We start from the raw sequence: 17509 nt of genomic DNA, 5'->3' as shown, positions 1-17509 counted from the left end.
CCAGCATAGCCAAACCTTTGACCGACATTCTAAAAGGTGAGAATGGAAAAGTCAGCGCTAATCAGTCGAAGAAAGTAAAAGTAACATTAGATTCAAGACAATACCAAGCTTTTGATACTTTGAAAAGTATTTTAATATCCGAAGATGTAATGCTCGCCTATCCTGATTTCAAAAAACCTTTTGATTTGACAACCGATGCCTCTAACCATGGCCTGGGTGCTGTTTTGTCTCGGAATGGCAGGCCAATCACCATGATATCTAGGACCTTGAAAGGTAATGAGCTTAATTTTGCAACAAACGAAAGGGAGCTCCTGGCCATAGTATGGGCATTAAAAAATCTCAGAAACTATCTCTATGGTGTAAAGCACTTGAACATATTCACAGACCACCAACCACTAACATTTGCAGTTTCCGATAGAAATCCGAATGCAAAACTCAAGCGTCGGAGGGCATTTATTGATGAGCATAACGCAAAATTGCACTACAAACCGGGAAAGGAGAACAATGTCGCAGATGCTTTGTCGCGACAGCAGGTTAACTTGGTGGAGCAGGATTCGAATTCCGATTGTGCAACAATTCATAGTGAACGGTCTTTGACGTATACCATACAGGCAGTTGAAAAGCCCATAAATTGTTTCAAAAACCAGATTATTATTGAAGAAGCTGAGAACCCATCTAAACGAACTTTTATTGTATTTGGAAATAGGACAAGACATGTTATTCATTTTCGTTACAAAAACACTCTGTTAGGAACTATTCAAGACCTTGTAAACACAAACGTAGTGAATGCAATTCATTGCAGCTTGCCTATTCTAGCCCATATCCAACATGATCTTGTACAATTATTTCCAAATACCAAGTTTAAATATGCTAAGAAATTTGTGACCGATATCTTTGATCCAAATGATCAGATGGAAATAATAATAACAGAACATAATCGCGCTCACCGCGCAGTACAAGAAAATGTAAAACAAATTTTAAACGATTACTTTTTTCCAAAACTGGAAAAGAAAGCAAAAGAAGCGGTAGGAAACTGCAAAATCTGTTCAAAATCAAAATATAATAGACATCATCAACGGCATAAAATAGCTGAAACACCAATCCCCTCATATTTAGGAGAAATATTGCACATTGATATATTCTCAACAGATTCAAAAATTTTTTTAACATGTTTGGACAAATTTTCCAAATTTGCAGTTGTGCAAACTATACAATCTAGAACTATTGTGGATATTAAGCCCCAGCTCATGCAACTTTTGAACATATTCCCTAATGCTAAGACCATTTATTGTGATAATGAGAAGTCATTTAATTCCAATACTGTCACATATCTCCTTGCCAACAGTTTTGGTATTGAAATTGTTAATGCTCCACCTCTCCACAGTGCATCTAACGGGCAGGTGGAACGGTTCCACAGCACTTTGATAGAGATTGCTAGATGCATTAAATTGGAAAGGGGCATTGAGGACACGCGGGATTTAATTTTGTTGGCGACTATCGAATACAATAAAACAATTCATTCGGTAACCAACCAAAGGCCAATTGATATATTTCGACCCATGAATGAAAATACAAATATAAGCACGGAAATACCGGCACGATTAAAGCATGTACAGCAACTAGAGCTAAATACTCATAACAAAAAAAGAATAGAACGTAAATTTCACCCAGGCGAAAAGGTACTGGTAAAAAGAAACACCAGACTTGGTAATAAATTAACCCCCCTTTACGCTGAACAGATAATAGAAAGAGACTTGGGAACTACAGTTCTTATTAAAGGGAGGGTGGTTCACAAAGATAATTTGAAATAGGTATAAATCTTACCTCAATCAGAAACACAAAATTTGTCTTTATTGTTAAATTATTAAGATAAGTGTGCTTTATCCGGTCTAAAGCCACAAAGTAAAATTAAAATCAACGGCACAAAGCTGAGCATTTCACATTTTTGTTTTCATTTTAAAATCATTTAGTATTTCATTGAAAAGAGTTTAATACATATTTGGTACTCAACAATTCTGTTATTTAACAAATAGTGTAAGGTATATGTAATCTAGTAAGTAAGGAAAATTGTATGAAACCTCTACCGCTTACTCCACTCACTTATGATTTAAAGCAATGTACTCAATGCATACGGGTATATCATTAAGAGATCTCGCGGCGTGACGTAGGAAACTTTGTTAGCTTTGCATCCAGTTTTATTGGCCACATTGAGCTGCTACCCCCTCATACGCATTGGAGGCAATATGTCCTATCAGATTGTGGAATTAAATTTTTGCAACACAATTAAACTATGTCGCATAAATACATTACTTGTAAACGCAAATCAACACACAAGATATCCAGGACCGAGGACGTCCCTCTTTAAGAAGGGGAGGAGTTAAGCCACAATAGTCCAGCGGGCACCCTCGTAATCATTTCTGTTCTTCACTAACACCTAACAGCATCGCCAACACTTGCAAAGCAAGAGTAAGTTGAATGCTGGGAGAGCGATCTGTCTGTATGACAACGTAGAGCCAACAAGTAACTTTATTCTTAAGCTAATAATGAAGTTTATCATTTGCGGTTAACAAGTGAGAGAGTTCTTTGACTGGTATGTTGAGCAGAGTCGGATAACGTAACTTGTGAGTTACCTGGAAGAGCAAGGAACGATCACCTGATTCTTATTGGAATTGAATAAGTAACTACAGTTGCGAATAACACAGGAGACTGAGTAAGCGGTATGACTATTCTTGTTGGAGGTTTTTCTAATTAGAATAGCGTTGCAATTGGATCACGAAGGTCGTACTACGAGAAGTACTTAGCGACACCAGTATATGTGATTAATAAATTAAATTAATATTAATAAAAAGTTTAAGACTTTTATTCACTTGCATAACAAGAAAAACCGCAAGTGTCAAACAAACACTTAAAGCGCCGTATTCAATTTGGAGGAGCATTAGGTATAAAAAAAACAAGTTATGAAACCTCATTAACAAAATTTTCATTGTAGATTGGAATCTTAAAAAGCCGGTGGTGAATTTTAAGATATGGCAAGAGAGGAAGGTATCATCCCACAAAAATGGAAGATTTGCTAACGTTTGTGCGGCATTACATAACATCTGCATAAAATATAAATAAGTTATGATTTCAAAATTGCGATTCTGATCACACAAAAGAAATAGCCACCGGGGTAGCGAACCGCCTCACCGCAATCCGCCAAACGATAAGAAACCAAATAAAGTATTCTTTAATAAATTTAATTTGAAAATGTATATGTCTTTAACCTTGTAAATATTTTTTTAATTTAAACTGAAATACAAAAATTTTGTTCATATATGTAAATTTATTTTTATTATTTTAAATGCGGTATTCCATTCACTGATTTCTTCTTTTTGTTCTTTATTGCTCAAAATTATAAAAACCATATAAAATTAAAAAAAAGTTACTCACATTTTCATAATTTTGTCTGTTGCGCTCACAAATATCAATTCTTACTACTAAAGGTATAACAACCAAACAACTTGGGAACGTTGCATTTAATCACATCATACCATACTCCTGTACAACGGTATAGTTCAAAAGTACAACTCAGGAAGGAATAAATATAGAAAGGTTTATAGTACTATATATGTATGTACAACGTTTAAAAGATATTAAGAGTTTAAGTTTGATTATTTTTTGGAAAATTTTTTATTTCTCATGAATTTTATAACTCAATGAAAAAAAATTATTATGAGTGATGAAACTCACAGTTTTGTAGGAAATTTACTGCTCTATAAAAATGGTCTCCTATGATTTTTCGATTGAGTTAAGCGTTTACGAGATATTCATCGTCAAACATCAATGCATATTAAGGTGGATCAAAAAAAAATTTTTGTTTTTTCGTTTGGTACTCGGAAAAATAGGTTTCTAGACACCTCTAAGAAAGCCTCTCCAAAAACCTATTCATAATAATTTTTTTTCATTGAGTTATAAAATTCATAAGAAATAAAAAATTAAAAAAAAAAAAATTTCCCAAAAATAATCAAACTTAAACTGTTAATATCTTTTAAACGTTTGGGTTTACGAAAAAATCATATTAGACCTTTTTTGTAGAGCATTCAATTTCCTACAAAATATAAGGAACTAGATATTTTTTTAAGTAGTTGGAAGCGAGATATAAATTTTTCTATCTGATAATAAGAAAAAATAGAAAATTGTATGTAGGAGGACCTTCCCGTTACAATTCAAAACTCCTATTTTTCCGAGTACCAAACAAAACAAAAAAACTTTTTTTTTTGTAATCACTCTAATGTATATGTTGTCTTTTATTTTTCAAGAAGATGTACAATCATAATATATTAAGTTGAGTTTGAAGTCATTGATATTAAGAAAAGAAAATAGGTTCCATATCTGTATATATCATCCCACATTTATAAGAGAAATTTGTATAATGTTTGATTAAACTTTTTAATTAGTTGGTTTACAAGAAATTATCAAAGTAATCTAAAATGAACAGTATAAAACAATTACTATAATAACTCGTTACTTGAATTGTTACTATACTTCTTAAAAGGCGTAATGTAACACCTTAAATGACTAATAGACTAATTGAATTGAATATGATGGATCATATTAATATCCATATTATGAATATAAATTTTCATATTTTGACAATATGTCATTACGTACTATTAATGAAATAATTTTATTTTTACCATTTTCAATCTAAGACAAAAATGAGCTTCTATCAGCCAAAAATTTCTTGGAACAGGCGGCCGAAGAAAATTTACCCGAATTCTTAAAAGCATTGTCTGACATATTAGTCAGTATTAGCAACAGCCCAGTAGCACGTATGGCTGCAGGATTACAACTTAAAAATCATTTAACAAGTAAAGATGAAACTGTTAATCAACAATACCAGCAACGATGGCATCAGTTTCCTGAAGATACACGCGAGTACATAAAGAAAAATGTATATTGTTTATACATATTAATATTTATAAATACATAAATCATATTATTTGTTTTTCTAGATTCTCGCGGCTTTAGGAACGGAAAATACGCGGCCTTCTAGCGCTGCGCAATGTGTTGCTTATGTTGCAGTAACAGAATTACCGTCAAAAGGTTGGCCAGTTCTAATTCAAACGTTAGTCAACAAAGTGGTTGCAGATAATTCCAGTGAAATAAATCGGGAAGCTGCTCTTGAAGCTATTGGATATATATGTCAAGATATACGTTATGGCGTTTTAGAACATCAGTCCAATCAAATTTTAACTGCTATTATTCATGGTATGAGAAAACAGGAGCCTAGTAATCATGTTCGACTCGCTGCAACAACCGCTCTACATAATTCGTTAGAATTTACCAAAGCAAATTTTGAAAAAGATCTAGAAAGAAATTTTATTATGGAAGTAGTATGCGAAGCAACACAATCTCAAGACACCCAGGTTTGCGTTGCCGCTCTACAATGTTTAGTTAAAATTCTAACTCTATACTATCAATATATGGAGCCTTATATGGCTCAAGCTTTGTTTCCCATAACTTTAGAAGCAATGAAATCTGAAAACGATCAAGTTGCTCTACAAGGTATTGAATTTTGGTCTAATGTCTGCGATGAAGAAATCGACTTAGCAATAGAAACTCAAGAGGCGAATGATGCAGGTCGTGCTCCTATTCGAGTATCAAAACATTACGCAAGAGGTGCTCTGCAATATTTAACACCAGTCTTAGTCGAAAAATTAACCAAACAAGATGAATGTGACGACGAGGATAACTGGAGTCCAGCTAAGGCTGCGTCTGTTTGCCTGATGCTCTTAGCAACTTGTTGTGAAGATGAAATTGTTCCGTATGTTTTTCCCTTCATCAAAGACAACATAGAGTCACCTAATTGGCGTTTCCGTGATGCAGCTGTTATGACATTTGGATCCATCTTGAGTGGCTTGGAAACTAATACACTTAAACCTTTAATAGAACAAGCAATGCCCACACTTATACATTTAATGTACGATGAGTGTGTAATAGTTCGAGACACAACTGCATGGACATTTGGACGTATATGTGACGTAGGTTTTTAAATTCATTTATTCTTTAATTAGTTTTCAACTGCAGACATAACAAATTTTTGTTGTAGTTTCGCGTATTTATTAGTTCAATTTCGAAAAATTTAAGAATTTTTCTTATTATGTATTGTGGTCAGGGTTTTCATTTACTACTCCATAACAGCAAAATTTCTAGAATTATTGCTATGCCATAATTGCCGCTCTCATTTTGACGGGATCCATAGCAGAACAATGTAAAAGTAGATGTAGCAATAGCCAAAAATGAAGTGCTGTGCTCTGCTCTTTTGGTTTCTTCCAAAACAAAATTGAGCTTATTGAAAACATGATTATTAATTACAGTATTTTAGTAAGTTAAACTATGGTCACTATCTACGTCAACCTTATAAGCCGGATGATATAAGAGGTGAAGTCGGATCTTCCAAAAAAATAAATACAAATTTTATACGTTAAAAATACTAGCTTCAGCAGTACCTTCTTTTGGACAGACTTTTGGAGATTTTCTGATATACACTTATTACCATAGATTCTTTATAATACTTAACTGCTGATATTTTGCAGAATTATTTCTAAACGCATACTTTTTACTTTACAGATTGTTCCAGAGGCAGCAATTAACAAAACTTATTTGAATACCCTTCTCGAATGTTTTATTAAAGGCCTGAAAGCCGAACCACGTGTTGCTGCTAACGTCTGTTGGGCATTTATAGGTTTATCAGATGCTGCTTATGACGCAGCTGAAATTAATGAAGGTGAAACTCCAGAAACCTATTGTCTATCTCCATATTTCGAGTATATTATTACTCAGTTGCTTGAGACAACAGATAGGCAAGACGGAACGCAGGCGAATCTGAGAGCTGCTGCTTATGAAGCACTAATGGATATGATTAAGAATTCTCCTCTCGATTGCTACTTAGTTGTTCAGAGAACTACTATTGTTATTTTAGAACGATTGAATCAAGTATTACAAATGGAATCCCACATTGCAAGTCACAATGACCGCCACCAGTTTAATGACTTACAATCTTTACTTTGTGCTACCTTACAAAGTGTTCTTCGTAAAGTTCGTGAAGAAGATGCTCCACAAATATCCGATGCTATAATGACTGCACTTTTAACAATGTTCAACTCAAGTTCTGGGAAAACAGGAGGTGTTCAGGAAGACGCATTCCTAGCTGTTTCAACTCTAGTGGAATTACTTGGTTACAAGTTTGTTAAGTATATGGACGCGTTTAAACCATTTTTATTTATGGGACTGAAAGCTTATCAAGAATATCAAGTGTGTTGTGCTGCCGTTGGTTTAACTGGAGATATATGTCGGGCTCTAAAGCAACTTATAATTCCATACTGTGATGAAATAATGACTTTGCTTCTTGCAAACTTATCGGAGCCAACACTTCACCGCAGTGTTAAGCCACAAATTTTATCAGCGTTTGGGGATATGGCTTTAAGCATTGGTAGCGAATTTGTGAAATATTTAAATGTTGTGTTAGATATGCTCAATGCAGCTTCGCAACTTCAGGTGAATATAGTTTAAATTTGTATAATAACGACTATATCTCATATTTTTTATTTTAATTTTTAGGTTGATTCAAGCAGTTATGACATGCTCGAATATTTAAATGAATTACGAGAGAGTGTACTGGAAGCTTATACAGGAATAATTCAAGGATTAAAAGGAGTAGAACCGCAGCCACACCCTGATGTATTCCATTTAGAGTCTCATTTAGTAAATATAATTGCATTTATAAAACGCATAGCTATAGATGGAGATAACTCAGACTCTATGATAGCTAGTGCAGCAGGATTTATTGGAGATTTATGCACCGCGTTTGGCCCAAGGTTATATCCAATGTTAGAAGATGTCACGATAACTCAGTTCTTAGCCGACGGCAAAAGATCGAAGGCAGCACGTACGAAATCATTATGTAACTGGGCAACAAAAGAGATTAAAAAATTACGTGACGGACAAGGAATTTCTCAATAGAATGGAACTAGGTTAGATAAAGTAAGATTATTTAATTATTAGAATAAACTATTCCATGATATGTAAGAATTTCTTATTGCGCTTTCGACTAAATAAGATTTTGTGGATGCAACTTTAAGCTGAATCATGTGTTAACAATATTAATATTATTTAGGTAGTTACTATGCAACTAAATGCAATTATGTGACTTCATGTAATCAATAATATAAGGGTGGAAAATGTGAGTACTTTCGATCCCAATTGGTCCATAGTTTTCCGAGTGATTATATATACATAGTAATTTAAAACGCAGATAAAAAATTCCACCTCCATTTATCTGAAATTTCTCACCATACATTTTTATATTGTTATGTATGTTTTTGCTATATTAAACGAATACAGCCCATACACCTTTTAATGCTCAAGGAATATTATTCCAAAATTATTCGACGTACCACATATTTCCATTATGCTATTGTGAACTTCGGCAATTTGTCACGCGTGGTTTTGTTTTAATTTAGTAGCATTGAAAAAACTTTATAAATTTATAAAGCCGACTATGCGTCTGGTTTAGCTTAAAAGCGTTTTTTTTTTTTCATTTTCAATTATATACATATACTAGTGGATCCGGCCACGCGTTGCTGTGGTTTACATTTTATACTATTATTCATATAATAAACTATTCAGTACAGGGAAAATTTCATTTACGAATAAAGGTGAACACGTTTTTGTTGGTATAAGAATCCAGGGAATTGTTCTTGAGATTTAATTTTGATATGTTCATACTAATGAATGTCAATGGAAAATATAACATTATAAATATTTTTTAATATTTATAAATTAGGTTAACAGCATCTGTCAGATCTAGTTAAACAAGTTTTTTTTTTACCGAAAGAAGGAATCTTGTTAAGTTTAGCAGAACTTAACTGACAAATGGCTGCTAAACAGATATTGAGAAAGATTTGGCATTTTACTGAAAATTATAATTACGGTTGAACTTTCCTAACTCGCATCACCATAATCCAAAAAAAAAAAACTTCGAGATATGAGATATTAGCAATTTGACGTCTATTGCTAATTCAAGAGTTTGAGTTAGGGAGAACTTCGAGTTATAGAAGTTTGAGTTATGGAAGTTCAACTCTATTATATTTTTTGGTGTATTGTGAATACATGCGTATGTTTAGAAATATATACAGTAAAATCTCTGATAAACAGACACTGACGAATCAGCTTTTCTGTCCAGTTATTACAGTTGTCCGCTTAATAGATTATACTTAATAAATATCAAGAAATTATGGGACCTACCAATATGTTAAGGGATATGTTCCCTTAATAGAGCGTTCATTTAATACAGCTTTCACTGCATTTCTTATTTATGACTTGCTTTGACTATCCTATATTCTAAGTTGCTTCAAACTGGACACAGTGTGCTAAATTTTGCTAAAATCGGTTCAGTAGTTTAGGAGTCCATCGCGGACAAACAACGAGACACGTAATATTTATATACAAATATTTTTTAATCTAATTAGACCGGTTATTGGGCTGTAATTTTGAGTTGGTTTAGCAATATTTCAAGTTGAAGGTCCGTATGCAGCGCTTAAGTACTTGCTCAAGAAAAAAAATCCTTATTTCTTGAACTGTAGTCAAGTAATTTTGACAGCTGGTTACGCATTGGGAATGATCCACATTAGAAGAGCAAGAGAAAATAAAGAAAACAAACTTATATGTGTAAGTATATAAATATTTTCAGTGCGATTTAAGGAATATGAATGAAGATTGGGAAGTTTTATATAAATTTCAAAATGAACTATATTTCATAATAATGATTTAACTAATTGTAGAATGCATTTAATGATTACTTTGAATTTCCTTCAAGAAACAATTAATGTAATTGTAGAATGCATATAATGATTACTTTCCTTCAAGAAACAATTGCTGATTTCATGTTTCTTCGCAAAACAGCATTGTCATATTCGCACTTTATTGAAAAAAATGTATTAGAAATTAGTACCAGATTTCTTCAGAGGTGCATGCTGGCAAAATAAAATTCTTCTTCTTCTTAATTGGCGTAGACACCGGTTACGCGATTATAGCCGAGTTAACAACAGCGCGCCAGTCGCTTCTTTTTTTCGCTACGTGGCGCCAATTGGATATTCCAAGCGGAGCCAGGTCCTTCTCCACTTGGTTCTTCCAACGGAGTGAAGGTCTTCCTCTTCCTCTGTTTCCCCCGGCGAGTACTGCGTCTAATACTTTCTGAGCTGGAGTGTTTTCGTCCATTTGGACGACGTGACCTAGCCAGCGTAGCCGCTGTCTTTTAATTCGCTGAACTATGTCAATGTCGTATATCTCGTACAGCTCATCGTTCCATCGAATGCGATATTCGCCGTGGCCAACGCGCAAAGGACCATAAATCTTTCGCAGAACCTTTCTCTCGAAAACTCGTAACGTCGATTCATCGGTTGCTGTCATCGTCCAAGCCTCTGCACCATATAGCAGGACGGGAATTATGAGCGACTTATAGAGTTTGGCTTTTGTTCGTCGAGAGAAGACTTTACTTTTCAATTGCCAACTCAGTCCGAAGTAGCACCTGTTGGCAAAAGCAATCCTGCGTTGGATTTGGAGGATGGAGTCATGTGTAGAAGTTCACGCAAGTGAGGAAAGTTCTCTGATCGCCATTCACTTGGGAGTGGCCAGAAACGATTCTTTTACACTTGGCTCAAGCAGCTCACAACTTCCGGTCTTTGACCAAGTATCCTCTGGGTAGCCTCAGAACATCCGTTCAAAGGTGAGCTAAAGTGTGAAGGCGAAACATCCCCCACATAGGGTTGTGCGCTGGGTTCGGGACCCGCCACGTAAAAAACACCGCCAATGAAAAGGCAAAATAAAATTTACCGCAGGAAATTTTCTTGACCATTTCTTCTTTTTATTTGAAGTTTTTACTTTCCTTGAGAGCTGGATACTTAGCTTAACTTTTTAATTACTACAAAATTTTGAGACTGTCAACCATGCGTTTGAGAAAACATTCTTAGTAATGCCTGGGGGTTTTCAACCCAACTGCATTTTAGTCGAAGTTTAAAAAATAAACTTCAACTGCTCAATAGTAATAGTAGTTGAACATTCGTTCAGTAAAATGCAAAAAAATATTTAAAAAAATGGAGAATGGGTAAATTAACTATTTTAATTAATGTTAAATTCATTTTTATTAATTTTTTTTTTATAAAGTTTTAGAAAAAATAAAGTTCGAAAAATTGGTGGAACTAATGGAGTATCCAGAAGTTGGAAAAGGAAAGGCACAATTTGGAAGCAATGAAGTGATATTGTTTTTCAATGATATTATTTTAATAAAATTTAAAAATAAGACATAATAAATAATACATTTGAAAGAATAAATGAAATTATTTAGAAGGAAGCTGTAATAGTATTGTCGATTATTCGAGCCGCATCCTCTTCTTCTCTTTCTATGCCCAATATATGGGCTTTTTGGGTAATGCAGAAATTTCTGGGAACTTTGCGCAGTTTGCACAGCTGATGTTATGCCAGCTGATGCTGTTGTATGATGCTTATTCGAAACTGTGTATCGAAATATTTGCATTTCTGAAAAAAAATTAGCTAAATATTTTTAATCAGTACTTGATGATGAATTGGAAAATAAAATGGAACGCTTTTTCTTATGAAGACACAAAAAGAGGATGAACCGTTCAAAAATGATAAAGTTATAGTTGGCGAAAAACTTTAAAGCTAAACGGTTGATTCCAAAAGTAGCGAACTACTTCAAAACCATAGAAAGTTACCCGGATGACGTCTTTTTTACCCATTTTCGAATGTTGTGCGACTCCTTATATAAAGTAAGTTCATGAATTTATAAAAAAGAAACTCATACATCTTTCCACAGGTAGCACTGTATATATACGACTGCAACGACATCTATTGACAAAATACGAAAAGACTTTTTCGACTACCTAATTGCAAAATTAAGCTCACCCGCATTATTATGGAATAGGTGCCATTTCGATTGTAATAACTAATGGCATTCTCCTTTGGGGTTTGGTTTTTTAAAATGAGTACCATCTATACACCCAATTGCGAACGGAAACAGTTTATTTCTATACTGTTCTGAATTCTTTCCTTTATCTCATATTGGCATACAGTGGAAGGCCACATTATTTCTTTTCTTAACGTTAAACAAATAATACCCACGATGACAAAAAATGTTTTATGAGCTGTTGCTTTAGATATGTGAAAGCAGTGGCTTAAGGGATAGTTGTCGTACCAATACTGATGAATATGTTTTCGTTGTCTGTCATCACTTCGGTACAGTTCGGAAATACTTGGCATAATACTTCTTCGAATATTTCGTGAAAATGTCTTTTTGTATCAAGTTTACGAAAATATGCATATTTCGTATGTCTATCAATACATGACAAGAAATTTCTGCCGTTTATGTAAAATATATCTGCTTGTATAGATGTACCTGGTGCCTGCGGTGTTGGTGTTTTACCTAACAATTGTTTTACTGGATGTCTTTCGTATTTATTCTCTGTACAGTTAGTGCAATTCTTTACTACGTTTTCTGTATCTTTCTTGAGTGTTGGCCAATAGCATGTTTCTAATATCTCTTTATAGTTATTAAACGCGTTTCTATGTGCTCTTTTGTGCGTAAAGTCTAAAATGTTCTCTCTATCTATTTGTTCAGTGATGTCATGCAGTTTAGTTTGTGTGAATACTTTGAAGTAGGTGGAAAATATGTTAGCTATTTTTTCTTTTATGTTATGCCACGTGTCTAGGTTTGTGTGAAACGCTGTCACTATTTTTGGTTTCATTATTTGTTTTAACGTTTGTATCATATATTCTTCGGTATTATATTTTATTTCAAAGCGCTTGTGTCGCGGAAATATGGTTGTCGCGGTTTTTTCATTTACCTGCGTGATAATGCGTCAGCTACCACGTTTTCGTGTCCTGGTTTATACTTTAGTTTCGCGCCGTATTCCTCTATTATATTTTTCCATCTCTCTTATTCGGATTTTTTTCCGATATTGAAAATATTAGGGATTGGTGACCTGTATAGATGGTTAAGTCTGCTATACCGTATAAATAGTTCCTTAATTTTTATAATGCCCAAATTATGGCTAACATCTCCTTTTCGTTAGTGGAGTAATTTTGCTCAGTTGTCGTTAATGTTCTAGATATAAAAGATATTGGGTTTTTTCCCTGGCTCAGTACTGCTCCTATTGCATAGTTACTGGCATCTGTAGTTAAATCAAATCCTTTCTCAAAGTCAGGTTGATAAAGTTCTATTTTTTCCTTTAATTTATTTTTTTATTTCTTCAATTGCTCCTAGTGCTTCTTTGTCTAAGTTAATTTTCACTTTGTGCTTTTATTTTTCGATATACTACCGTTTTCTCCCTTTAAGTAAATCGTTAATGGCTTGCATATATGTGCGAAGTTCTTCACGAATTTCCTGTAGTAGGAGGCTAATCCTAAAAATGACCTTAATCCTTTTAGTGTTTCCGGTGTTTTAAACCTATCTATAGCGTCTATTTTCCCTGGGTCTACTGTTATTCTACCATTATTTATAATATGGCCCAAAAATTGCGTTTTAGTTTGGAAAAAATTTAATTTTTCCTCCGAGATTTTCATATTGGCTGCATTTAGCGTATGCATAATATTTGTGATGTCTTTAATATGTTGCTCTGGGTCAGCAGAGTAAATTAGAACATCGTCGATATATACATATGCATATTTTCCAATAAATGGTCTCAGAATATCGTCCACACATCTCTGAAATGTAGCTGGAGCGTTCTTTAGGCCGAATGGTAGGCGAAGGAACTCTCTTTTGCCCCATTGACTGAAAATGCAGTCTTCTCCCTGTCTCCTGGTTTAATCATTATTTGGTGAAATCCGGACTCTAGATCTAATGTTGTAAAGTATCTTGCCTTACCTAAATTCTGCAATGTCATTGTTATATCCGGTATGGGATATCTATCTGGTATTGTCTGCTTGTTTAAGTTTTGAAAGTCTATGTATAACCATTCTTTTATTTGGTTTTCCTTCCTCATCTATACCCTTTTTTGACACTGTCCATATTGGTGAATTATATGGGCTTTTACTTTCTCTAATTATTTCATTCTTTAAAAGTTTTTGTATTTCCTTCTCGACAAACTCCTGATCTGCATATGGATAGGGATATTGTCGTACCCAAACAGGTTCTCTGGTTTCAGTCCTGATCTCTGCTTGTATTGTGGTAGTAAAGGGTAAAATTTCATTATTATAGTTATTTTCCATTAACTCCTTAATTTCTTTTTCATAAGTTTTGTCTCCTATCGTATAGTTTATTTGTTCCTTTTTTAATTCTGCGGTTTCTTCAAAAGTTATTGAATACTCAAATAAGTCTAGTTTGGTTTTCATTTTTCGTAAAGCATCTCCTCCTAATATTATGTCGAATTCTTTTAAGTCTTCTGTTTCGTAAAAATCTATGTCAAACCCTACAAGATGGATTTCCCTCTTGTGAGTAACTGTTGATTTTCCATGCAATGTATTGAATCTAATGGGTTTTGTTAATTTAATTCTTTCCGCAAAGGGATAACTTTTATTCACGTAACTACTGGTCGCACCTGCATCTATTAAAATATGCACGAATCTTCCATCTGGTGCAGTACGTCTAAGCGTTGGAAGACCGTGGTATCTTATCAAAAAATGATTTTGCACCTTACGACTATTATTTTCATAACTTATGCTGGTGCTTCGTTGTTGAGTGATTCTGCATCATTTTCCTGTGCGTCGTTTATATGGTTCACGCGTAATGTTTTCCTTTGGTGTGCATTAGAGGTTTCGTCTCTATCCCGTTTAAACTGATTACCAACTCTCTGCATTGCTGTTCTGAATCGGTTTGGTGTTTGCCTTGGTTCCTGTTGTATGTGTTGCGGTGCAGGATTATACGGTTGTCTTCTGAATCTTGTAGATGAAAGATCTATCTCCATATGTTCTACTGATTGCATTACTTGTTGAGGTTGCATATAGTTTGGCTGGAATCTTTGTTGGTTTTGTGGGTTTTGCCACTGCTGTTGTTTACGTTGTTGCACCCTGGGTATGTACTCTAGTTGATGGTAGTGTGAATCGTGTTGCATAGTTCTGGCTATGCCGTAGGCTTCCATCAGGTTTGTACAGCTTCTGGAGTACAGCGCATTTTTTGTGGCTGAGCTCCTTAGTCCTGCAATAAAGGTTCTTACTGCTTTCATCTGGACTTCCCTGGATAGAGCACTGATCACATATTCGTTTTTATGTGTCATCTCTATTTTGGACAAAACTACATTAAGTGCCTGATTTAGCTGGTCGTAGTATATGTGTAGAGGTTTCTCTGCTTGCCTGATTCTCATCATATCTTCCTCGAGGACATAGAGTGGACGTTGGTCGGCGTAAGAATCTTCCAAACGATCTATGATCTTCTCAAAATTTAGTTTGGTATTATTGTTGATGAGGATTTGTGCAGCTCGTCCCGTAACCTTTCCTCTAAGCAAGATTAGGGCTTCTGTATAGATATTCTGGCCGCGAAATATCTTCACATTGTTCATTAATGTTACTGCTAGCTTTCTCCAGTTCATGTATTCGTGATAATCTCCGCTAAAGTTCGTTAGGGCTGACTTAAAGAGTCCTAAGTCGACTTCCTTGGGATCAGTGTACGTACAGACTTCGTCCTGTGCCTCGATTACTGGTGTTGTACTAATTTGGGTTTCGGCGAATTTCCTCTGAAAATCAAGTTCTATCGCTTGGAGTGCTTGTATCTCTGCTGCTTGTTGTGCCATTTTATTTTATTTTTGAATTCACTGTTATTTCTTTATTCTCATTTCTATTTCTTTGTCGCGAAGGATTTTTTACCGAATCCCTTTATTGACCGGTCCCTGCTCGGGCGCCAATTAAGTATAATCTTTAGTTATTCTTTAAAAATATATTTCCCTTGGATTCCTCCAAGGTTTCTTTATTTAAATATATATATTGTATGTTTATACAATAGACAATATATTACTAGCTATGCCTATGATTATATTTAAACTGAGAACAAGTGTTATATACGCGTCACTCTTTTACAGCAGTGCAGTCAACTCGTGTCGGCTTCCGATTGGCTAACTCCGGTGGCGTGGCATCTTGGATAATGTCATGTTTGTTGCTGTTGGTCACGTGGTGGCTGTTCATTCTTGTACGATGATGCCCCTCCATGTGTTTGTGTGCTTTGTTGATGGTCTGCTGTTGCTATGTTGTATATATATGTAGTTGTAGGTAATATGAGTCATACGTGTATGGCTGGGTGTTAACTCCCTCAATTCGTAGTCCTTATTTCGTTTGCCATGGTCGTCATCAAAAGGGGGGTCTCTCATCCGAGGTTGATTGCTAATTTTCATTGGTAAGATTTTTTACGTGGCGGGTCCCAAACCCAGCGCACAACCCTGTGGAGGTGATGTTTCGCCTTCTCACTTAAGCTCGCCTTCAAACGGATGTTCTTAGGCTACCCAGAGGATACTTGGTCAAAGACCGGAAGTAGTGAGCTGCTTGAGTCATATGTAAAAGAATCGTTTCTGGCCACACCCAAGTGAATGGCGATCAGAGAACTTTCCTCACTTGCGTGAACTTCTACATATGACTCCATCCTCCAAATGGAGCTAAAGAAATAAAAATTCTTACTGATCACCAGCCACTGACGTTTGCACTAAGCAACAGTAATAACAATGCCAAGTTAAAAAGGTGGAAAGCAAGGATAGAAGAATATAATTATAAACTAATCTACAAACCAGGAAAAACAAACGTAGTGATAAAGCTTCTACACTATTTCACTGTACCAAAGACTTTGGTCATGGACAATGAAGGCAGCTTTATAAGTCCAATAACTCTAAACTATTTAGAAGGGTTTGGAATAGAAATCTACCTAGCACCACCTCAGAAAAGCGAAGTCAATGGTGCGATAGAACGTGTGCATTCCACTATTATGGAAATAATCAGATGTCTCCAAGTGGAATATCCTGATTACTCTATTAAAGAAATTGTCAACATTGCCGTTGACAGATATAATAACACGATACATTCAGTTACGAAAAGGAAACCATCTGATATTTTCTTTGGAAGAACACAGAGAATCAACTACCAAAATTTAACAAACTTTAAGGAAATAGTTAATTCTGACCTTCGAAATGAAATAGCCAGAAACCGAGAAAATACACTAAATTATCACAACAAAAATTGGTCAAAACTAAAGAATTATGAACCTGGTGATACTATATTTAAAAAGAACAAACAAATTAAAGGGAAAATTAAACCCATTTTTAAAAAAGAAACTGTCGCTAAAGACAATACCGTCACAATAACTACTAAAAATAACAGAAAGATTCATAAATCACATTTAAAAAACTAACTGACATTTACTCTTTCGACTCTTACCTTACTGGACAACTGCAACAGTGGACACCTACGAATATGACAGACCGCACAATTAAAACATCAACTTTCCGAGATAGATAGCTTATTAAGCCAACTGCGAACA

General features: G+C 34.7%; 1 protein-coding gene across 1 annotated transcript in view; it reads left to right on the top strand.

Moving 5' to 3' along the window:
- Positions 1–8128, top strand: part of LOC120781758 (importin subunit beta) — a 57676-nt gene extending 49548 nt beyond the window's left edge. The window contains exons 3-6 of the mRNA XM_040113992.1: positions 4692–4933; positions 4995–6023; positions 6613–7539; positions 7603–8128. Of these exons, the coding sequence (XP_039969926.1) occupies positions 4692–4933; positions 4995–6023; positions 6613–7539; positions 7603–8004 (2600 nt within the window). The 3' untranslated portion in view covers positions 8005–8128. The remainder of the gene's footprint in view (positions 1–4691; positions 4934–4994; positions 6024–6612; positions 7540–7602) is intronic.
- The last annotated feature ends 9381 nt before the right edge of the window (positions 8129–17509 follow it).

The sequence above is a fragment of the Bactrocera tryoni genome, unplaced genomic scaffold, assembly GCF_016617805.1.
Source record: "Bactrocera tryoni isolate S06 unplaced genomic scaffold, CSIRO_BtryS06_freeze2 scaffold_7, whole genome shotgun sequence".
NCBI lineage: Eukaryota > Metazoa > Arthropoda > Insecta > Diptera > Tephritidae > Bactrocera > Bactrocera tryoni.
Note: the sequence above shows the minus strand (reverse complement) of the source record. Positions and strands in the feature narration are given on the sequence as shown.